Below are 24,547 nucleotides of genomic sequence, written 5' to 3' on the forward strand. Positions count from 1 at the left end.
CCTATGATACTGCTTGGCCTGCTGTGTTCATCCAGCTCTACACTTCGTTATCTCAGATTCTCCAGCATCTGCAGTTCCTACTAGCTTGGAAACTTTGCTATGTTAAATACAGTATGTGAATGCAACTGGTTATCATACTTTTATACCCCTTTTAAATGTTGTTGTTCAAGGATTTTTGAAACCTTAAGGCAAAACTAAAATTGGACACAGTTTATGGAATGTTATGGTTATGCATTTAGATACTTTGTTGACCTGGTAACTACAGCAAGCAAAATGACAGCTGAAATTAATCCATTACCTATGGTTAAGTCAATGAATAGATGAACTCTCTATCCAGGTTCATATACTGAATTGCCATTGGTAGCCAAGGACCTCAAAACATTTGCATGGGAATGAAATGTGAAAATGGATGTTTATAGGAGGAGGAGTAAGCCATTCAATCATTGACCCTGCTCTGCCTTTTAATATGATCATAGGCTGATTGAACATTTCAATGCCTTTTATACACATAGCCCCATAATCACTGATCACGTAACCACGTTACACCAATGATAATCAAAAAAAAAAATTATCAACCTCTGCCTTAAATGTATTTAAAGGCTGAACTTTCCCAGTACACTGGGGCAAAGAATTTCAAATATTTACAACCCTCTGAGTAAAAAAAAAGCATTGTCATCTGGCCCCTAACAGGCAGGCCCAGGTTCGGGACTCTCAAAACAAGGGAAACATTTTATCTGCATTTTTTTTGTTTCTTTATTCATTCACAGGATGAGGGCGTCACTGGCTATTTACTGCCCATCCCTAATCAGAGGGCAATTAGGAGTCAACCACATTGCTGTGGGTCTGGAGTCACACATAGGCCAGAACAGGTAAGGATCGCAGTTTCCTTCCCTAGAAGATATTAGTGAGCCAGATGTGTTTTTCTAACAATCGACGATGGATTCATTGTCGTCATTCGACTCTTAATTCCAGTTATTTTTATTGCATTCAAATTCCACCATCTACCATGGCAGGATTCAAACCCAGGTCCCCAGAACATTATCTGGGTCTCTGGATTAACAAGCCAACAACAATATTACTAGGCCATCACCTCCTGTCTATTCATTGAACCCTACAAAATACTTAAATGAGATCATCTCTCCTTTGGAATTCTATAAAATTCAGGCCCAGTTTGCTCAATCCCTCTTCACAGGAAGAAGTCTCGTGAACCTTTGTTGCAATCCCTCTACAGCAACAGTATCTTTCCTGAGATAAGGTGACCAAAACTGCACACACTACTCCATGTGCAATCTAACCAAACTTCTGTACAATTGAAGCAAAACGTCACTATTTCTGGACTCAAAAACCCATTTGCGATAAAGGCTAACATTCCATTAATCTTCCTAATAGCTTGCTGCACCTGCCTGTTAGCCTTCAGTGGCTGACTGAAAAAAGGCAACTACCTGTCCAAACTCTTATTGTTTAATATATACACTGCACATCTGTTCCTCCAATCAAAGTGGAAAGCCTCACATTTTTCCACACTATATTCAATCTACCATGTCTTTGCCCATTCACTAAGCCTGTCTAGATCCTAAAACCACTTAATAGCTTCCTCACAACACATTCCTGCTCAGCTCTGTATCGACTGCAAATTTGAAAATATTACATTTAGTCCCTACATCCAAAAACATTGATCCCCATGGTAAATTTTGTTGGTAACATCCTCAAAAATCTCCAAGTTCATCAAATCCTATTTTCCTGTTGCAAATCCATGCTGACTTTGCCTAATTAGATAGTTTTTATCCAACTGTCCATTCATCATGACCATTATTATTCATTTTAGAATTTTCCTGACTAATGACATGTAGTTCCCTGCTTTCTCTGTTGTTCCCTTCTTAAATAGCAGAGTGAAATTTGCTAGCTTCCAATCTGCAGGAATCTATGGAAATTTGGAAGATAATCACTAATACATCAACTATATAGCCAGTTCTTTTGAAGCCCTGGAATGTAGAACACCAGGACCCAGTGACTTATCCATTTTCAGCCCCATTAATTTCTTGAAGACAACCTTCCTTCAAATAGTCATGCTCTTAAACTCATTCTCTATAGTCACTTGGATCTCTAATTCTGGGAGATTCGTGAATTTTCCAGAGTGAAGATACACAAAGAAATCACTTAGCTCATATAATAAAACAATGAACAGTGGATGCTGGAACCTGAAACAAAACAAAAATTGTTGGAGAAGTGCAGCAAGTCTGGCAGCATCTCTGGGGAGAATGCAGTTCTGAAGAAGGGTCACCGAACCCAAAACATTGACTCCGATTTCTGTCCACAGATGCTGACAGATCTGCTAAGTTTCTCCATCAATTTCTGGTTCTGCAATTTCTCTTTTCTCCATTATAAATATTCCTGACTGTGTTGGTCATGGGCCCACAATCATCTTAGCCAAATGTTTCCTGATATGTACCTGTAGAAGCTTTTACAGACCATTTTGGTTTTTTTTTGTTATATTACATTCATATTCTATAGTTCCTTTCCTTATCATTTTAGTCCTTTGAAAATTTAAATATTTTCAATTCAGAGTTATTAATATTTCTGGCACTTTATAAGCTTTTTATTTTAATCTTATACAATCCTTAACTTTGTCAGCACAGTCGACTGACATTTTTAGAATTTTTGTATCATGAAAGAATATATAGTTATTGTTGGCATATAATAGTTCTTTAAAGACTGTCCATACAGTCATGCCTTTTAAATTATTTTCCCCAATCCAGCCCAGTAATTTGTGCCTCAAACCTTCCTATCTTGTCTTATTCAAGTTTAATATCCTTGCTTAGATTGAAAAACCTCATATCACGTAAACTTAGATCATATCGTGTTCACTGATCATTAAAAATTCTCTTACAAAATTACCAATTCGCACTTCATTACAGAATACTAGATCTAAAACCTTTGTTAGCTCTTCAACATACTGCTCTAGAAAACCATTCCTAACATGGCAGAAACCGGTCCTCCATAGTTGGTATTTGATTGGTTTACCCAGTCTATATGAGGTCACACATGATTACTGTGTTTCCCATGCTACATACATCTCATCTCCACCACAATTTGGTGGCTTACAAATAACTCCAAACATTATCTGTTGTCTCTTGCTATTTCTGAGTTCTACCCAGACAGATTCCACACATTGTTCTTCACATCTGTGACTTTCCCTTCATGCATTGATTCCATCTCTCAATCAACACAACTCCACCTTCTTCTTATCTGTCCCTCCTGAACGCTGGATATCCATAAATACTCAGTGCCCTCTCCTAGTCACCATGCAGCCATGTTTCTGTAATGGCAATTAAAATCATAACCATTCACTGCTATTTGTGCTGAAGACTTGTGCTCCAGAACTTCCTGCTCCCCTAGACAAGCTGATCCAGTACTGTTACGACACTGGCATCTCTATTCAACAATGTGGAAAATTGCTCAAGCATTTCCTGTGCATTAAAAAAGGGACAAATTCAACCTGGCCAATTACTGCCCCAGGAGTCTATTCTCGATCATAAATAAAGTGTCAACAACAGTGCTATCAAGCAGCACCTGCTCAGCGACGCCCAGTTTGGGTTCCTCCAGGGCCACTCAGCTCCTGACCTCATTACAGCCTTGTTTCAAACATGACCAAAAGAGCTGAATTGCAGAAGTGAGGAGAGAGTGACAGTCCTTGACATCAAGGCTGCATTTGACCGAGTGTGGCATCAAGAAGCCCTGGCAAAACTGGAATCAATGGCTATCAGGGGGCAAACTCTCCAGTGGTTGGAGTCACACCTGACACATAAGAAGATGGTTGTGGTTGTTGGAAGTCAATCATCTCACCTCCAGGTCATCTCTGCAGGAGTTCCCCAGCATAGTATCCGAGGCCTAACCATCTTCAGCTGATTCTTCAATGACCTTCCCCCCCATCACAAGGTCAGAAGTGGGGATTTTCACCAATGACTGTACAATGTTCAGCACCATTCACGACTCCTCAGATACTGAAGCAGTCCATGTTCAAATGCAACAAGATCTGGTCAATATCCAGGCTTGGATACTCCCTCCATCACCGACATTCAGTACACACTGCTGTTACTATCTACAAGATGCACTGCAAAAATTAAACAAAGATCCTCAGACAGCACCTTCCAAACTCAGGACCACTTCCATCTAGAAGGACAAGGACAGCAGATACATAGGAACACCACCTACAAGTTCCTCTCCAAGTCACTCACCATCCTGACTTGCAAATATACCATCATTCCTTCACTGTCACTGGCTCAAAATCTTGGAATTCTCTCCCTAACGGCACTGTGAGTCCACCCACAGCACATTCCTGCAGCAGTTCAAAAAAGCAGCTCACCAGCTTCTCAAGGACAATTATGAATGGGCAACAAATGCTGGCCCAGTTAGCAATGCCCACATTCCATGATTGAATAATGAAAAAACTTCCAAATTCCCCTTCAAGTCACACCTCATTCTTGATTGGAAATATACTGTTCGTCCTTCAAAGCCACTGTGCCACAATTTACACAACAGCACAGCAAGAACCATCACTACATGGAGTGACATGGCTCAAGACAGCTCACCACCATCTTCAAGGGCAACCAGCTATTCACAGCAAATACCAAACTTACCATCATATTGTCCAAATCCTCATTTAAACAAAAACCCTTTCCAACCTGAACTGTTATGAACCATATACAAAGATGGTTATATGGGGAGGTAACCTTTCGAGTAAATATACCATCCTGTAAATTCTGAAGCTGTACAGACCAGAAGCCTAATCTATCCTGAGTTAAGCTGATATCAGACAGATATCTGGACTACAACAGTATCATTTTCAAAATTCAGTAGGGGTTGAGAGAGAAAAATAGAATCAGCTTCTGTTTCTTTTCACAGTTACACTGTGCATATAAAACCTTTGGGAAGGTTCATGGTATCCTCTGAGAGACTCTCAATGGACAAGCTCAACCACACAAAATGGTCTTTTCAGTATACTGGGAGGGAACCAATGGAACTGAACCAGAATAAAATCAGTGGCCGAGGCAAGAGAGTGGAAAGGAAGAAACAAATAATGTTATCACAAGGAATGTGGATAGATACCAAAGGAAATAAATCTGCATGGTTATGGAGCCAAATAAGGGAGTGGGTGATATTAGACAGTTGCCTCAGAGGTCAAATGGTTTTATACACTTTTACAATATGTATGACTCTACAAAACGAATGTGCAACAAAAGCTACTTGTAAAGAATAAACCAACATACTCATTATAGACTTTCCATGCATTTGATCCATGCTGTGACATGAGCTCCAAGTTTTCAATTCTCACTGCCTGATGTTCTAGCTGTGCCATGGAGTTGTTCACAGACTCTTGCCATGCAGTGATGTCATTTTTCTGTCCTGACGATGGGGCAGGCAGCTCATATCTGGAAAACATTACAACACAGATCCTTCACTTACCCATTCATCACCTGAAGATGCACATACAAGCCCTGAAACACTTCCATCTGCTGCTACCACCAATCTGCTCTCTCACCCAAGTAGCTCTTCTTCCTAGGATTCTTAAAAGTACAACTGGATGTTAGTCTAAAGCAATCTAGGTGAGGCATAGAAATTGTGTAAAATCAGCTGTCAAGGTCCAACCTAGCTCCAGAGTGAGGTGGAAACCATCAGCTCTTATAAAAATACAAACTTCAAAGGGAAGTCCGATCTTGGCTGTTCAAAAGTAGCCACCAAAAGTGAAATGATGATATTCTCTTCCAACTGTCCTATATTCATACAAGCTTCAGCAAAGGTCAGGAGATCACTATTATCTTGAGATTTTCAGCACACTGCAATATGCAGCACAGAATCCAGCAACAGTAGGCATCATTGAAAAATATTACAGTCAATGAAGCCTTAGACAGGGGGCAGTGGAAATTTTTGAAAATGTTAAAAGTGATGAAGTACCCCAGTTATCTGGAGACAGCAAAAAAGGTGGGATCATCTCCTAAGAACAAAGAAAGTTGAGAGGAGATTAGGTGTTTAAAATCACAAAAGAGGTTTGATAGAATAAATAAACATAACTGTTTTAATTGGAGGAAGGGCAAATAACCAGAGGATAAAGATTTAGACGAAGTAGCCAAAGAGTTAAAGGCAATAAAATTTTTTTTTTTTTTTAAAATACAGTGATCAGGATCATGCCAATGACATGGAAGGCACTATCTAAAAGGGTGTCTGAAGCTTAATTAGGCCAGCTATATAAACATCTTGGCTCTAAGCGGAGGTCAAAGGCTGAAAATTCTGCAGCAAGTAACTTGCCTCCTAACTCACCAAAGCCTGTCCATTATTCACAAGACCCAAGTCAGGATTATGATGGAATACTCTCCCAATTGCCTGGGTGAATGCAGTTGCAACAACACTCAAGATGATTGATACCATTTTAAAAAAGCAGCTCACTTGATCAGCACCACATCCACTATCACAAACATTTGTTTTCTCCAACACAGATGCTCAGCGGAGGCGGTGCACACGTGTCATACAAAGGCACTGCAATACCTCAGGAAGCCTCCCTTGAAAGCATCTTCCAAAGCTGTGACTGCTACCACCCAAGAACAACAGATGCATGGGAACACCACTACCTACAAGTTCCCTTCAAAGATACACAACATCCTGACTTGAAAATATATCATTATTCCTTCACTATCAATGGCTCAAAAAATCTTCAGCTCTTTTCCCAAGAACACTGTGATCATGCCTAAACCATATGGACTGCAGCAGTTCAAGGTGGCACACCATCAATTTAAGGGCAATTCAGGATGACCATAAATGCCAGTGACATCCCATGGAAAAATAAAGTTAAAAAGCTGATTCAATTGCAACTTTCACAAAAGGAAACTGAAAACACACATTAAACATAGGAAGTATCATGGAGAAAGAACAATAAGGGACATCTGGGTGGGTATATGAATAGGAAGGGTTTAAGATGGATATGAGCCAAATGCTGGCAAATGGGACTAGATTTATCTAGGATATCTGGTCAGCATGGATGAACTGGACCAAAGGGTCTATTTCCATGCTGTACATCTCTATGACTAAGAATAAACCACTGGATAGCTTTTGATGAGCTGGTGTTGGTACAGCGACTAAATGTCCTACTTCTGCTTGAAGCTTCTACCTGCCTTTCTACCAACCACACCCACTGTAACTGGTTCAGACAAAATACATATTCCACAGCTTCTTCCAATTAGCTCCCAACCTCAAGGAAATGAATTGCAGTAAGCAATTTTTAAAAGGCTAAGCCACTGATATTATATTGCACACATCCCAAGAACTGAATTTTTATTTGAAGACTGTTGCTACCCACTTTGTTTACATTTTCACGGCAAAGCTGCAGACTCACCTTTTCATACTGAGTAGCTCCATTGGTTGGCGAGCTGCCAATCGCTCAAACTCATTCCTCATGATCTCAGTCTATAAGAAGTTAAATAAAAATCCATTAGTCTTTAAGGAATGCATAATCATTGCACTGACAGCACAGCATTTTCCTATGGTGCAGAATCAATGAGTCATACATAGTTATAAAGCATAAATGGCCCTGTTACACACTTCCTGTAGTGCAGTACAACAACTGCTCTACACTGCTAGTTCTTTTATAAAGACTGAACTCCGCAAAATAGCAAGACAACAGTTGACAAGGTTCTGCTCTGGTTCATCACTGAGTATGATTGCTGCACAGATGTAAAACAATTGAAAAGAACACCAGAGGGATGATCAGGAGAACTTATTGTCTCTGGCAGAGAGTTACAGGTCTGGAACGCAAAGCAGCTTCGTTAGCATTTGCAAAAGGAAATGAAATACGTACCAGAAATGGAAAAGAAATGGCAAGGTTCTGGGCAAAGAGAGAGGAGTATAGGATTAAAAGGACAGGCACAATGGATCAAATGACTTCCAATTGTGTTGCAAGATGCCATGATCATAGTTTGACATGGTTATAATATGCTTCACTTCTGAAAAAAGAATCACTAAGACAAACATAATCACTACTTTCTCTAGGTGACTACAAATCAACAATAAATCCCATTTGCTAGCATTACCCACACAGTTAAAATAATTTTGTTTTATTCTAAGACATTTTGCACCAAGGGATTTGCTGCAATTTTTATTCTGCCAATATGGAGCAGCACGATTCACTGGCTCCAGCTCCGTAAGTCAAAATGCAGCAAGTAAAGGCATGATATTGTAAAATTCAAAATGAAAACATGACCTCACTGGAGATTATATTCCCAAAAATGGCAAAACTGAAAAGTCAGAGAATCAAAAAAGTTCTTTCAAAAACAAGAAGTTCAAGACTGTTTGTAGAATTATATTTTCTACATCCGTACAAATTGGAAAACACCGTCTCTATGCATCTTCAACATGAAAAGTAAATGGATCAGTCAAATGTCCCAAAAGTTAACCAGCTTTTATATAGCATGTTGACGAGTTCAAATCGCCCAATCACCAAAACATTAATCACTAGAAACCAACTTTTTTTTAAATATACACACACAAAAACTCTTCAGCATCCAGTAATTGTGCCACCCATCTTACTATAAATTCTCATCTCCCACTAGCTGAGCATGACTGCTTGTGCTTAGACCACAGTTTCAGTAGCACTGTATGGCAGACCACTTTAAGTCTGATTATTTAGTGTACAATTGTATAAACTATACAATTGTGGCCTCAATTGTCAACAAGTGGAGCAAACCCTCAAGGAAAAAGCCACCCTCCTCAGGTGAAACTGCATTTTCACTTGAGCAATGAAAACAGCAGGTGGCAAATTCTATTGCAATATGCTTGCTTCAACATTAGCAATGATGGACAGCATTATTTCATCACTACAATCAGATCACACCACACTCCACCATGATAGTCCTGCAGTAACTCTGTGCTTAACTATCTGCAGTCATCTCGTGATACACGTGAAGTTAAATAAACGTACAACTTCTTAAAGTCTTCAGGGGAGTGGGAGAAAGAAAATCTACACATTAATAAAATGCTACACTTTGTTGCTAATGATCATTCTTTGAAGACGTCAACACCAATGTGTATGTCTGGTGATGTTTAGCCCATCGCACTGCCAATGAAACTTACACTTCCATTTGATATTTTGAGACTAGAATTGCCCTGCCATTTATAGATGATGCAAAAGAGCCTAACAGTTCTATCATCATTAAAAGAAAAAAAATCTGATCAAGATGGAAAAATGTTTCTGTACTTGGTAGAGGCACTAGCAACAGAATACATTCTGGACCCTGTTTTAATGTCTGATTAGAGGGGAAAAAGATCCAAATTCTGCTGCCATACTTCAGAAATTGGGCCATAAAAATTAAACTCCCATTCCAGCACAGAAGTGAAGAAATGCTGCACCAGAGGTGCTGTCTTTCAGTTGTGACATTAAATTGAAGCCTACACCCTCTCAGATGAATATAAACGATTCCTTAGTGGACTTAGTGTGAAGAAGAGCAGCATGCTACCTACAGTGTCTCAGTCAATATTACGTACATATCAATATCACACAGATAATTTGATCATTAAAATTGGAGTGATTGCTTGTAAGGTGTTTTCAACCCTTCTGCATATATGCACCTGTTCTAGCATTCCTCAGGCATCTTTACACCAGTGAGCCAGGATACATTCCATTGTCAAGCCTGGGGCCTTAGGTTGCTGAGGTCTGTTGGACTCTCGAGCTTCTAACTATTTGGCTCTTGGTACCCACAGCAACTTCAGGCCTCAGACCCCATAAGCTTCAAACAAGAAGCAGAGTCAGGCTCCAGGCAAGCTGACTGGCAAGTAGCTTCAGGATACAAAGCAAAACAAAGCTCTTTTAAAATTAAAAAAAAAATTTCCTGAGGTGGAAAAGATCAAACCTCAAATCAGTAGCCAACCCTCTAATTAGAGTCCCAAGTCTTTTGTTTTACCAGTCAAGGACAACTATAATGAGAATTGGTGGATCATAGATCTTAGTGGCTGTCTAAGCCAAATAAGTGTGTTGGATCACCTTCCCATTTTCATTGTAATTTGCTCAGCCACACTGTATTATCTGCTGTGATGAAGGCATATAACGTATCAACATTTAGAAACATGGGTCCTAAAGTAGAGGTAATGGTTTTTTGCTCTTCAGTTCTGGAAAGGAGACTGGTTTCCTTTCAAGAGTCAGAAGATAGCCCTTTATATGCAGTAGGTCAGCATTTCCAAGAAATCATGTGACTTAAGAATAGACAAGCTACATGGTGAAATAACTGATGAAATTTTTAAGTTGAACTCTTAGTCTGGAATAATGACTCCAAATGCCAGCATAACTGCTGGTAAATGCAGGCTTGGCTAGTAATGCCAGCTAGCCAAAACAGGCCTCAGGATTCATTGGCATAGGTGACATTGTGACCAATGATGCCAGTGCCAGTGTGCACTCAGGCTGCCCCACCTTTCTTTCATGATAATTAGTATTTAGAAGTGACAATCAATGCCCTGTGCTGCTTTGGCTGTTTCCTCCCATCTCTGTCCTGATTCCTTGTGCTGAGTCAATCTGGCATGGGGAAGAAATTGGCTGCTCAGAAGGTAATCACAGGGAACATGCATTTAAGATGAGAAGGGGAAAGTTTAAAGGAGATATGGGGGCAGGTTTTTTTTTTTTAAAAACACAGACAGTGGTAGGAGTGTGGAACGCGCTGCCAGGGGTGGTGGTGCAGGCAGATACATTAGGGGCATTTAATGGAATTTTAGATAAGCACATGAATATGCAAGGAATGGAGGGGTATGGACGATGGGCAGGCAGAAGGGATTAGTTTTTATTTTGTGTCATATTCAGCACATCATGGGCTGAAGGGCCCGTTCCTGTGCTGTACTGTTCTACGTAAAAATCAAAAGAACTGCGGATGCTGTAAACATTTTAGGTCCGGTGACCCTTCCTCAGAACTATTCTGAGGAGGGTCACCACATCCGCAACGTTAACTGATTTTTTTTCTCCACAGATGCTGCCTGACCTGCTGAGCTTTTCCTGCAACTCCTGTTTTTGTTCCTGCACTGTTCTAGGTTATATGTCATTATATCGGTAGCGCCATCTTTGTGACAGGCAGGTGCTGCTGCCACTCCATTGCTGGGTAATGATGTTTCACCGCAGCACTGTGCTCCTGCCAGTGCATGCTTCTTGCTCCACCTGGTGGTGGTGTGCACAATAAATGCAGTCCTCATGACCAGGGAAAGAAAGACAGGCAAGAGTCCATAAAACCAGAATCAGGTTCAGTTCATACCAACAGATCTGCTATTTAATAGCCTCAAAAGCAGTCAAAGTAATACAAAAGAGCCCTGCATTTTCTTAGAAAAGTGGCCTGCCTGTGAAGGATATTTTTTAGGAAAAAAAATTGGGATCTTTTTCATGCTTTTGATATACAGTAAATCCTCTGCATCCACAAAGTCATGAAGTGCAAATTTGCCTATCCATGCCAAAAAATAAGTTACAAAACTCTGCAGGCAAAAATCGTGTATCTAATTTTTAACCTATTTTTAAATGAGCTCTGCATTCGTGAATTTCATCATTTGCGGAGGTTCTTGGGAAACGTACCCTTGCAGATACGGAAGAATCTTCCCAAATCCTTTTCCTTTTGTATAATAAACTAATGTTCTTTTGTTAAACATTGAAGAGTAAGAATAGGCTATTCGAAACTATGAACCTGCCATTCAATATGATCATGGTTAATCATTGAGCTCAATGGCCTAATCCCACTCTCCCCCTATATTCCTTGATCCTTTAGCCACAAGCATCTACATCCTTCTTGAAAACACAATGCTTTGGTCTAAACCATCTTCTTGGTGGTAGTTTCCACTGATTCACCACGCTCTGGAATTTCTCCTCGACTCAGTCCCTTAATCTTACATAGAAACATAGACATAGAAGCAGGAGGCCATTCGTCCCTTCAAGCCTGCTCCGCCATCCTTCATGATCATGGCTGATTGTCCAACTCAATAGCCTAATTGTGCTTTCTCCCCATAATCTTTGATCCCATTCACCTCAAGTGCTATATCCAGTCGCCTCTTCAATACATTCAATGTTTTGGCATCAACTACTTCCTGTCGTAATGAATTCCAGAGGCTTACCACTCTTTGGGTGAAAAATGTCTCCTCATCTCTGTCCTAAATTGTCTATCCCGAATCCTCATACTGTGACCACTGGTTACACCCACTATCGGGAACACCCTGTCCAGTCCTTTTAGAATTTTATACGTCTCTATGAGAATCCCCCTCATTCGTCTGAACTCTAACGAAAACAATCCCAAACTATTCAATCTCGCGATCCCCAGAACCAGCCTGGTAAACCTTCGCTGCACTCCCTCAAGAACAAGAGCATCCTTCCTCAGAAAAGGAGACCAAAACTGCACACAATTTTCTAGGTGTGGTCTCATCAAGGCCCTGAACAACTGCAACAACACATCCCTGCTCCTATACTCAAAACCTCTCGCAATGAAGGCCAACATTCCAGTTGCCTTCTTTACCGCCTGCTGCACCTGCATGCTTACCTTCAGCGACTGGGGCACAAGGACACCCAGGTCCCACTGCACACTTCCCTCTCCCAATTTACAGCCATTCAGTCAGTAATCTGCCTTCTTGTTTTTGCTTCCGAAGTGAATAACCTCACATTTATCCAAATTATACTGCATCTGCCATTGATTTGCCCATTCACTCAACCTGTCAAGATCATCCTGGAGGATCTCTGCATCCTCGTCACAATTTGCCCTCCCATCCAACTTGGTATCATCTGCAAACTTGGAGATGTCACATTTTGTTCCCTCTTCCAAATCATTAATATATTGTGAATAGCTGGGGTCCCAGCACCGATCCCTGTGGCACCTCACTAGTTACTGCCTGCCAATCTGAAAAGGACCCATTAATTCCTACTGTTTGTTTCCTCTCTGCCAACCAGTTTCCTATCCATCTCAATACACTTCCCCCCAATCCCGTGCGCTTTAATCTTGCACATTAATCTCTTATTGGACTTTGTCAAGTGCTTTCTGAAAGTTCAAATATACTACATTGCCTGGCTCCCCTTGTCAACTCTACTGGTTATATCTTCATAACATTCAAATGCATTAGTTTGGCATGATTTCCCCTTCATAAATCAATGCTGACTGTCTGATCTAGCCAAAGCTTTCTAAATTCTCTGCTATAAAATCCTTGACAATGGATTCGAGAATTTTCCCAACTATCAATGTTAGGCTCACCGGTCTATAATTCCATGTTTTCTCGCCACCTCGCTTTTTGAATATCAGAGTGACATTAGCCACCCTCCAATCTGCAGGGACTGTTCCAGAGTCTACTGAATCCTAGAAGATGAGCACCAATGCATCCACTATTTCTAGAGCCACTTCCTTAAGTACTCTGGGATGTAGATTATCAGGCCCTGGAGGATTTATCGGCCTTCAATCCCAAAAATTTTCCCAGCACCATTTCTCCACTAATATTGATCTCCCTCAGTTCTTCCCTCTCACTAAATCCTGCATCCTCCAACAATTCTGGTATCCGATTTGTGTCCTCTTTGTGAAGACAAAACCAAAGTATGTATTCAGCTCCTAAGCCATTTCTTTGTCCCCTATTATACATTCTTAAACTGTGACCCCTGGTTCTGGACAACCCCACTTTCAGGAACATTCTTTCTACATATAAAGGTCTTGTCCTGTGAGAACTTTATTGGTTTCCATGAGATTCCCCCCTGCCACCACGTTCTTCTAAAATCCGGTGAATACAATCGTAACAGACTCAATCTCTCCTCATATGTCACTCCTGCCATCTCAGGAATCAGTGTGGTAAACCTTCACTGCTTATATAGTAAGACCACTCTACCTCAGATAAAGAGACCAAAATTGTACACAATAGTCCAGGTGTGACCTCGTGAACGTCTTGTATTATTGCAACAAAATATCCTTGTTCCTGTACTCTAATCTTCTCGCTATGAAGGCCAACATGCAGTGTGCCTTTATTACTGCCTGCTGCACTGGCCGCTTACTTTCGGCAACTGGTGCAGGAGGATGCCCAGGTCACGTTGAATATTCCCCTCTCTCAATTTACAGCCAAATAATAATGTCTTCCTATTTCTGTTACCAAAGTGGATAATCTCACATTGCTCCTCATTATACTGTATCATCTGCCATGCATTTGCCTACTCACTCAGCCTGTCCAAATCATATTGCCACATCTCTGCATTCTCCTTGCAGCTCACCCTTCCACTGTTCTTTGTGTCATCTGAAAATTTTGAAAGATTACATTTAGGTCTCTCATCTAAATCAGTAACCAATAATGGGAATAGCTGACCAAGTACTGATCCCCTGAGGTACCCCACTAATCGCTGCTTGTTATTCAGAAAAAGAATCATTCATGCCCACTTTGTTTTCTGTCTGCCAACCAATTTTCTATCCATCTCAATACGCTCCCCCAATCCCATGCACTTTTAATTTTACAAATTAATCACTTGTGTGGGTCTCTGTTGAAAGCCTTCTGAAATTCCAGATAAACCACTGGCCCCCCTGATCACTTCTACTAGTTACATCTCGAAGAATTCCAGGAGATTTGGCGAGCAGGATTTTTTTTCCTATTCATTTGTGGGATGTGAGCGTTGCTGGCTAGGCCAGCGTTTATTGTCCATCCCTAGTTGCCCTTGAGAAGGTGGTGGTGAGCTGCCTTCTTGAACCACTGCAGTCCTCCTTGCCCTTTTGTAAATCCATGCTGTGTCTGATACGCCAACTGCTTTCTAAGTGCTCTGCTATAAAATTCTTGGAACTGACTCTAGTATCTTCCCCACTACTGATGTCAGACCCATTCACCTATAACTCCATATTTTCTCTCTACTTCCCTTTTTCAATAGTGGAGTTACATTAGCTACCCTCCAATCTGTAGGGACTGTTCCAGAGTCTAAAAAATATTTGAAAATGACCATGCATCCACTATTTTTAACGTCACTTTCCTAAGTGGAATATAGAAAATCAGGCCCTGGAGATTTATCTGCCCTCAGCCCCATCAATTTCTCCAAAAATATTTATCTACCAATATGGATTTGCTTTAGTTCCTTCCTCTTGCTATACCCTGAGTTCACCATCATTTCTGGTACATTATTTATGTTCTCCTTTGTGCAAACAGAAATAGAGTATGAATTTAGCTCGTCAGCCATTTCTTTGTTCTCCATTATAAATTCCCCCGTTTCTGACTTTAAGGAACCTACATTAGTTTTCAATCTTTTTCATTCTACTTACCGACAGAAACTTCTACAGTCAGTTCTTATGTTCCCTGCAAACTTACTCTTATACTCTATTTTCCCCTTCTTAACAATCACTTAATTGAAAGCTGAATTGAAACATTAGAGGCCTTCTGTTACTGATCACCACAGGAACCAAATCTCAAAAGTGAACATTATGGTCTATCAAGCCAGGTTTCCCTCTGGAATCTGGCTTTCCAGCATTACCACCAGCTGGGACTATAACAACTTTAGGAACTGGGCCGACTGAATCTTTATCCCTTCCTTCATCACGCCAGATTACCTGAAGCTGCTGGGAATATGGTTCAAGAGGAACCAGAGCGTGCGCAAAAACTTGTCAGGAGCATATTGCCAATGTGAGGCAGAAACCGGGCTTACAGGAGTGCTGCTCCATCTGCACTGTGGGGTAAAAACATGGTCACCAGGTGTGAGGTACTATTAGTTTTGCTGCACATGGTTCAGGTCTGGTCTATTCTCCAAGCCTGTGCCTTAACAGTCACCTGAGCCATCTTCCACTTCATCTGGAGATCAAAGATAGACGTGTCCACAGGGACAACATGAACAAAGCTGTGAGTGGCGGGGGGTTAAGGCACCCAATGCCACCTTCATCCTGATGACCACCTGTGTGGCTGCATCAAGCTGCGCTTAGACCTCAATACACAGACACCAAGTGTCGCTATGTACGGAGGTTCAACCTGTCCTCGGTGTTGCACAGGATGGATCTGGCCTCATTACCATGTAATGTTCCGAACACTTGAGCTGTTCTGTATCACTTGTCCCTTGCGGAAAAATTTACAAAGGAAAACAACTTTGAGCACAAGTTCATCAGGCAGTGGTCAGCGCATAACGTGCTCAAGACCCTGAAGGAAAAGGGACGGTTGATCTCTTTGGGTGGTTTCCTGAACAGACTGTCAAAGCCTTTTAGTCAAATGCCTAAACACTAGAACTTTCCAAACAGGAACCAAGAGATAGCGTGGCAGGTGGTGACAAAGGCACCACCCACCAAATCCTTCATGTAATCCATGCACCATCACAAGTTGCACTCAAAGCATTGTGCTGGTAAAGAGACTGTCACTAAGGTTCATCCCAAGCAGCTCCATAATGCAGCACTCTGTGCTCAATGGTCCGTTCCCCAAGACGCACACCAAGGCAAACAATGACTGTACTCAGTGAAAGAAGCTCTTTGGTCTGCCTGAAACTTGGTTTTCCCAGTGTAAAACGTTGACCCCAGTGTTGCAGACTGGCACATTCTAATGTCCAGGACTAAGTGCTGTAGGGATGCACTGAAAGCTCAGGGCAGCTGCCTCCAAGGTACAGCGAGGAAAGACCACCATCTAAGGTCTTTCTGCCAAAAAATAACAAAGGTCCGTTCAGTTGTCAGAACGCCTTGTTGTCTCCAAATGAATGGTAAATGGTTTCCCGCACGAGTAGAAAATGCCCGTTTTTGAACGAGCAAGGTAGCTCTGACAAATATCAAATTTCAATGTGTTGTTTGTTTTCTTTTCCTTTGCAGGCTGTATGCAACTGTTTTAGGACCTTCGCACATGCAATTGTTTTTAATTGAAAAAAAACACGTGCCATTCAACTCTGTTGCCTGGCTGCCTGGACCAAATTATACATTCTGCAGAATCTGCATTACTGTACAGCATGGGCATGATCAAGTTACATGTCGAAAGAAAATCATTAGATGTGCCTTGTCCCCAACGGGGGCATCATAAATATATTTTGGACACAGGCAGATTGGCTTATACAGTTATTCTTAATTGTTCTGCAAATTGACTGCCAAATTTCCTACAGTAACAACATTTCAAAAGGACTTCATTAGCTGTAAAGATCTTTCGGACATGGAGGTAATAAAAGGCTTTATATAAACAAAAGACTTCCAGTTATAGTTCCAATTAAAAATCCACAACTAGTGCTACAATGAAAGCAAATAGAGTTTGGTTGTGGTAAAACAAACACCTTTATAGTACCCAAAATTCAATTATGTCTCATTTAGTAACAATCTTACCACATAGGAGACCTGGAAAGTGTTCTGAGGAGGGTGACTAAGGATAAAACTTAGATCATTATAGATTCAGGATATTGGGTAATTTTACTCCAGAAACATACAGACTTCAACAATGAAGAGACCATGTTCATGTGGAGAAATTGCTTGAATTAGTTAAGGAAAACAAGGGAACGTGTGTGTAAATTATGAAAGCACAGACTAGATTAGATGTCAGATGGTTTACATTTCACAGAAGGCCACTAGCTTTTGGAAAAGTTGCCAGCTCAAGCAATGAACTTATGGTGAATATTCAAAAGGGAGCTGGGCAAGTTCTGGAACAAGGTTAATATTACTGCAAATGAAAGGTAGTTGCAATGTTGAAGATGGGAGAACAACTTCTCAAATATGTCTAGATTAGCATTATTTATTTAAAGTCTGATCTTTTCCCCTCTCAGTTCACGTACAGTAGTTGAAAGAAAGTGGACCACATTGGCATGTAGTTGCCTAGTTGCAGTGAGCTGATCTTTTCAAATATTCATGTAACTGAAGTTGCTTTGGTCCAATCTACTAGATGCATGTTAGTGAGTTTTTTTTTAACATTTAAAAACAAATAGTCACCTCTGGCACTTCTGCTCAAGGAAGACCTATCTGGCCAGTTGCCTGCTCCCGATTATACTTCAAACTTGTGACTGTTCTTTCAGCAAGTTCCACATGGCAGTGCAGTCTTACTTCGTTAGAGGGGCAGGCTTTGAAGTTTCCTAGAGTCCATGGTGAGTTGCTGAGATGAATGGGTTGGAACAGTTCAACTGTCACCAGCCCCTCCAGGCCCTGCATTACATCTCCAGCTCAGAGATTTGCACTGTTAGAAAGGTGTTGCAGTCAGCAGCTGGTCTTGCATCTCCAGAGAAAAGGACAGGCAACAGTGGGTGATGCTCTCCTTCTCTCCAAATGGTGCACTATCACCATGCCAGCTCCAGGTAGTCTGGAAGAGCACAACTTCCCCACAGAGACCTCCAACGCAAAAGGAAAAAACTGTAGCTTCAGCGATAATCAATGACACTTGGGACAAATCTACCAGCCCTCTCCTGGGCCACGCAATATATCCTTTAGTTTGGGAAAAATACAAAAGGCAAAGCAAAAACTGACCATTAAGTGTCTTAATTGTTTGATTTCCTTTTCTGGGCACCTTCAAAGGTGTATGAATCAAAACAAAGACAGAAACATGTATGATAGATTGCATGGACCTTAATCTCAAGTTTAGACATTTTCTCCCACATACTGGCTAGAAAAGTCTCCCACATCTCCAGGTTAGAACAGCTTGGCAACCCCTACAATGGTTTATCTTCACTCCTGTGAAACAAGTGAGATTATTAGACTATTTCAAGTTGCCAAGCTTGCAATTCCATTTTACTTCACTGCCTCCCTAGATGATGGAGAAAGGAACCTTAAAATAGGTCAATAGATAAGTACCCATACTGCCCAAAAAAAAAGGTCTCAGGTCAGTCCTCACGTAAGCAGGCTAACAATTGAAGAAATGTGTTTCGACAGCAGGACTGACTGAAGAAAGTGAATTCATCATTTTTTTTTCTATTCATTTGTGGGATGTGGCCATCGCTCGCTGGCCAGCATTTCTTGCCAATCCATATTTTAAATGTAGCCTCCAGCATTCACTCACAATTAATGGCCACTTGGATAAAATACCAAGAGTTGCTGACAGCTTTCAGTTCACATTCCTATATCTTTATCTTTGTGCACTTTAACATCTACACAACATTCTCTGACTGCATTTTCTAACAACGTTAAAAGCTACGTTTGATATTTGAGATTTGCGATTCCCAGTGAATACGATTAATAAATACTCACTTCAAATGCTGCATAATCAGGTGTAGGCAAATAGCTCAGATAGTTTTTAGTGGGTCGATAGCGTCTAGTCTCTTCCTCCACCAGCGCAGCTGCCTGAAAAACATGGAATGAATGTGCGAACATAAACATTAAATGGCCCTCCATTCATCCTTGCAGAATTGCCTTAAAGCAGATCAGAATGGAAATCACATCATCTACCCAAAGAACATATTGACGTTCTGGACAACATAAACCTTGGTCACTCATACCAAACTCAAAGTCTGGAAAGTTGAAAACTAAAGATAAATGTGGTTCAATTTGGGTTTAGTTTATGTAGTATGTATATTGCAATTAGGTTTAATCAGACAGTACATTTATGATTGAGCATTATTATATTTGCAAGTTAAATTAATTGTGCTTAACTATTCTATGTTGGAAATCATTATACTTGGAACTTTATTTGTTTCCTTTGTTGTTGATATGCATTCCATGTCTTATTGCAGTGGAGTCAGACTGAATTCATCTTAAAAAGAACTGGCCACAATGAAATCAGAGAAGAGAACCCTCAGCTGCAAAATGTTAATATTCATGATGGATGAGAAAAGGTTTAATCAAAAGATTTTTAAATGCATAGATGAAGCTGCAACTAAATGGCATCACTTACAATTCTGCTGAAGATTTAGTGATTTTGCAAACACCATCTTACTTTTTCAATCTGAGAATTGCGTACATGAAAACAATATTTCAAAAGTGGATAAATCAAAGAAATTGTGAATGTTGAGAACACTGCTGTAGCTGAGATCACTCTACCCATTCTTCAGTTTCTAAAACTCCTCATTGACCTAACTTGAAGAAAGACTCAATATTACTGTCAAAACAGTGTCACCCACAGGTGCTAAACAACAAACTTATTGACTCCGTACTTGCAGTGCAGAAAACTCAGTCCTATTTGCACTTAAATTCCTTATTAGCTGGTTTCACAGATTTCAATCTTGTAGGTTTGAGATTTAATCATAGCTTCTCCTCATGCTGCTGCCTCTTGCTGAATTAAATTTTCCGTTAATCCATCTACAGTCTCCAGCATTTTCCCAAATTCTCTGCTTTCGATGCCATCTAATTGTTATTGATACCGAGCCTGGATATTGTTTTATGCAGATGTGTAAATTATACAAGTGGAAAAGAAACTCCAGCACAAGTCTCAACAAGACACCAATTCCACATCACATGAACCTAGAAGACATTTATCTTGTCCTCTGTTTCCCAATAAAGAAAACAAAGAAAATTAAGATGTTTTGATCAGATTATGCAAAGTCTGGATTTTGGAGAAAGGGCAGACTGTGACACTGAATGGATTACAGTTTTTAATATAGCAAAAAGACAATTTTGAGTTGAAGACCAAAAGATGTGATTCAATTTCTGGACAGCAAGGCTGCAGGGAGAAAGAAGCATGTATAAGGCACAGCACTGGAAGTTTAAGAATGACACTCGATATAAAAGGATCAATGATGATCGACAGAAGGTGGAAAAAGTAGAAATACAACACTAGCATTGGGATGTTGGCAAATAGAAATAAAGGAATCACTATTTACCAAGCTTTGTTTGTTGAATAAGAGTCACTACATAAATGAGATCAGCATTCATGTCTTGGACGATATGAGAGTTCTAGGAAGGTACTGAACTGAAAAATAATTGATACGGGAAGAGGAAGAAAACAACAAGCTTTTAGGACACAGATTTTAAAAGAGCTAAAGTCAAACTTCAGAATCAAGGCAATATCAAGCCCAATTATATCATCTGCTGAAAAAGGCAAAATGCTAGAAATACAAAAGATAAAATATAGCACAATAGATAATCTACTGGAAACAAAGAAATTAGATTTACATAAATGAAAGCAAAAAAATTTTTAGCAATGCAAAGCAACAGACAACCATTATTAGAGGAGATAAGGCTGATAGTGAGAAAGAAACGTAGCTCAAAAATCTGGAAGCAGAACCAGTATAGGTGGAGATTAGGATTAGTAAGTATCAGAAGACACCTGTGGCAGTACGTTATTGGCTCCTTAACTGTAGTAACATTTTTTCAAATCAACCTGTTCAGAGATGTTATCACACACCTCTACAGCAGGTGGGACTTGAACCTGGGCCTCTTGGTCTAACGGTATGGACACTACCACTGCACTAGAACAGGGCACGCTGAAACTAGAGCCCATTTTGTGTCATTGCTTATCCATGACTTGGATACAAAAATGAGACAAAAGAATTAAATAAGGAATTATTGGAAACTGCAGGAAAAGCAATGTAATAATTGGGGGATATATACCGAACTAATATCAAATTGGCAAAAATGTTTGGGGAAGATGAGTTTGTAGAATGTTTTCATGTTGGCTTCCTGAAACAAAATCTGTAGTATTATTCTACAACGTAAAAGTTACCTTACATCTAATATTCTGCAACAGAATGTCTGCTGGCACCCCCAAAATGTGCATGGGCAGTAACCTTGCCAGTACTGCTAATATCATTATGTACGTTTGCTTTTATTTATTGTGCTTATTTGGGCACCATGTGTTTTACCAGGAAACCATTTCATTAAGTATGTGCAGAACTTTCCACATATGGAATGTGAACCTTTCAGGGGTGTCAAGAGACAGTCTTTGTTCAGTGGGGTAAGGTTAATTAATAATCTCAAAGTAAAAGATCTGGTGGGAAACAGTAATCATAACACAACTGAATGAATCACATATTAGGCTTGAAAGCAACATACTTAGATTGCAATAAGAATTAAATTTCCATAAAGCCAATTACATAAGTATTAGGAACAAGTTGGCAAAGGTTGATTGGGTGAAAAGACTGAAAGGCACGGTAGTAAACTAATAGTTGGATACATTTAAAGAAACAATTCAACACGTCCAACAAAAAAATCATCTTACAAATAACAGTAATTCTGAGAACTACCAGTGCTTAAGAAATCAGGAAAAGGTGACCAAAAAATTGATAAAATATGAGAAGATAGAAAATGGGGGAGAGGGTGAAGGGGAGGGAATGGGGGGAAATGGGGATGCGGTGGTCAATAACAGTTGTTGGTGGAGGCTACAGCCCTGAGGTCCACAAAAGGACACAGCCGACGCAACTCTGCCCACAGCCGATGCCGACGTCGCTCCGCCCACTGCCTCCACAGCCAGCAGCTCCAGAGGAGACAGCAGCACCCAGCCCTGCCGAGTCTTCACCATCCCCCCAGACCTCTCCCTTACTGAGGACGAACGGTCAGTCCTCAGTAAAGGGCTCACCTTTGTCCCCCTCCACCCACACATCAACGAATACCGGTCACGTTTGGACATAGAGCAGTTTTTCCGCCGCCTCCGCGCTTACTTCTTCAACCGTGAGCCTAACCCTCCCTCTACTGACCCCTTCTCCCACCTCCAACACACCCCCTCCTCCTGGACACCACCCCAAGGCCTCCTACCCTCCCTCGACCTCTTCATTTCCAACTGCCGTCGTGACATCAATCGCCTCAACCTCTCCACCCCTCTCACCCACTTCAACCTCTCCCCCACAGAATGTGCAGCCCGCCGCTCCAATCCCAACCTCACCATAAAACCCGTGGACAAGGGAGGCGCAGTTGTAGTATGGCGCACTGACCTCTACATCGCCGAGGCCAGATGCCAACTCTCCGACACCACGTCCTACCGCCCCCTTGATCATGACCCCACCCCCGACCACCAAACCTTCATCTCCCAAACAATCCACAACCTCATCACTTAAGGTGACCTCCCACCCACAGCCTCCAACCTCATCGTTCCCCAACCCCGCACCGCCCACTTCTATCTCCTTCCCAAAATCCACAAACCTGACTTGGTCGACCCATTGTCTCTGCCTGCTCCTGCCCCACTGAACTTATCTCCACCTATCTGGACTCCATTTTCTCCCCCTTGGTCCAGGAACTCCCTACCTACATCCATGACACCATCCACGCCCTCCAACTCCTCCAGAACTTCCAATTCGCCGGTCCCCAACACCTCATCTTTACTATGGAAGTCCAGTCCCTATACACCTGCATTCCCCATACAGATGGCCTAAAGGCCCTCTGCTTCTTCCTGTCCCACAGGCCCGACCAGTCCCCCTTCACTGACACCCTCATCCGCTTAGCCCAACTCGTCCTCACCCTCAACAACTTCTCTTTCAATTCCTCCCACTTCCTACAGACAAAGGGGGTGGCCATGGGTACCCGCATGGGCCCAAGCTATGCCTGCCTGTTTGTGGGTTACGTGGAACAATCCCTCTTCTGTACCTACACTGGCCCTACGCCCCAGCTCTTCCTCTGTTACATTGATGACTGTATCGGCGCCGCCTCGTGCTCCCACGAGGATCTCGAACAGTTCATCCACTTCACCAACACCTTCCACCCCAACCTTAAGTTCACCTGGATCATCTCTAATACCTCTTTCCTTCCTGGACCTCTGTCTCCATCTCCGGCAACCACCTAGAAACCGATATCCATTTCAAGCCCACCGACTCCCACAGCTACCTAGAATACACCTCCTCCCACCCACCTTGCTGCAAAAATGCCATCCCCTATTCCCAATTCCTTCGCCTCTGCTGCATCTGCTCCCAGGATGAGCCATTCCACTCCCGTACATCTCAGATGTCCTCATTTTTCAAGGACCGCAACACCCCCCCCCCCCGCCGGTCGAGAACGCCCTCGACCGTGTCTCCGGCATCGCGTCCCTCACACCCCCTCCCCGCAATAACAACCAAAACAGAATCCCCCTCGTCTTCACGTACCACCCCACCAACCTCCATATCCAACTCATCATCCTCCGACACTTCCGCCATCTGCAATCCAACCCCACCACCAAGGACGTTTTTCCCTCCCCACCCTTATCTGCTTTCCGGAGGGACCACTCTCTCCGTGACTCCCTTGTCCGCTCCACACTCCCCTCCAGCCACACCTCACCCGGCACTTTTCCCTGCAACCGCAGGAAGTGCTACACCTGCCCCTACACCTCCCCCCAACCCCCATCCCAGGCCCCAAGAAGACTTTCCACATCAAGCAGATGTTCACCTGCACATCTGCTAATATGGTATACCGCATCCGCTGTTCCCGTTGTGGCCTCCTCTACATCGGGGAAACCAAGTGGAGGCTTGGGGGCCACTTTGCAGAACACCTACGCTCGGTTCGCACTAAACAACTGCACCTCCCAGTTGCGAGCCATTTCAACTCCCCCTCCCATTCCGCAAACGACATGTCCATCCTGGGCCTCCTGCAGTGCCACAACGATGCCACCCGAAGGTTGCAGGAGCAGCAACTCATATTCCGCTTGGGAACCCTGCAGCCCAATGGTATCAATGTGGATTTCACAAGCTTCAAAATCTCTCCTCCCCCGACCGCATCCCAAAACCAGCCCAGCTCGTCCCCGCCTCCCTAACCTGTCCTTCCTCCCACCTATCCCCTCCTCC

The 24,547-nt window shown here is 41.9% G+C and overlaps 1 protein-coding gene across 2 annotated transcripts in view; it reads right to left on the reverse strand.

Annotated features, from left to right (window-relative positions):
• bcas2 (BCAS2 pre-mRNA processing factor) overlaps positions 1–24,547 on the reverse strand; it is a 35,756-nt gene that overhangs the window by 9,530 nt on the left and 1,679 nt on the right. For both annotated transcript variants that reach the window (XM_048611955.1, XM_048611954.1), the window contains exons 2-4: positions 19,116–19,208; positions 7,385–7,455; positions 5,268–5,429 (exon numbers count right to left, since the gene is read on the reverse strand). In XM_048611955.1, coding sequence (XP_048467912.1) covers positions 5,268–5,429; positions 7,385–7,455; positions 19,116–19,208 — 326 coding nt within the window. The remainder of the gene's footprint in view (positions 1–5,267; positions 5,430–7,384; positions 7,456–19,115; positions 19,209–24,547) is intronic.

Source organism: Rhincodon typus, chromosome 25 (genome assembly GCF_021869965.1).
Source record: "Rhincodon typus isolate 14 chromosome 25, sRhiTyp1.1, whole genome shotgun sequence".
Taxonomy (NCBI): Eukaryota; Metazoa; Chordata; class Chondrichthyes; order Orectolobiformes; family Rhincodontidae; genus Rhincodon; species Rhincodon typus.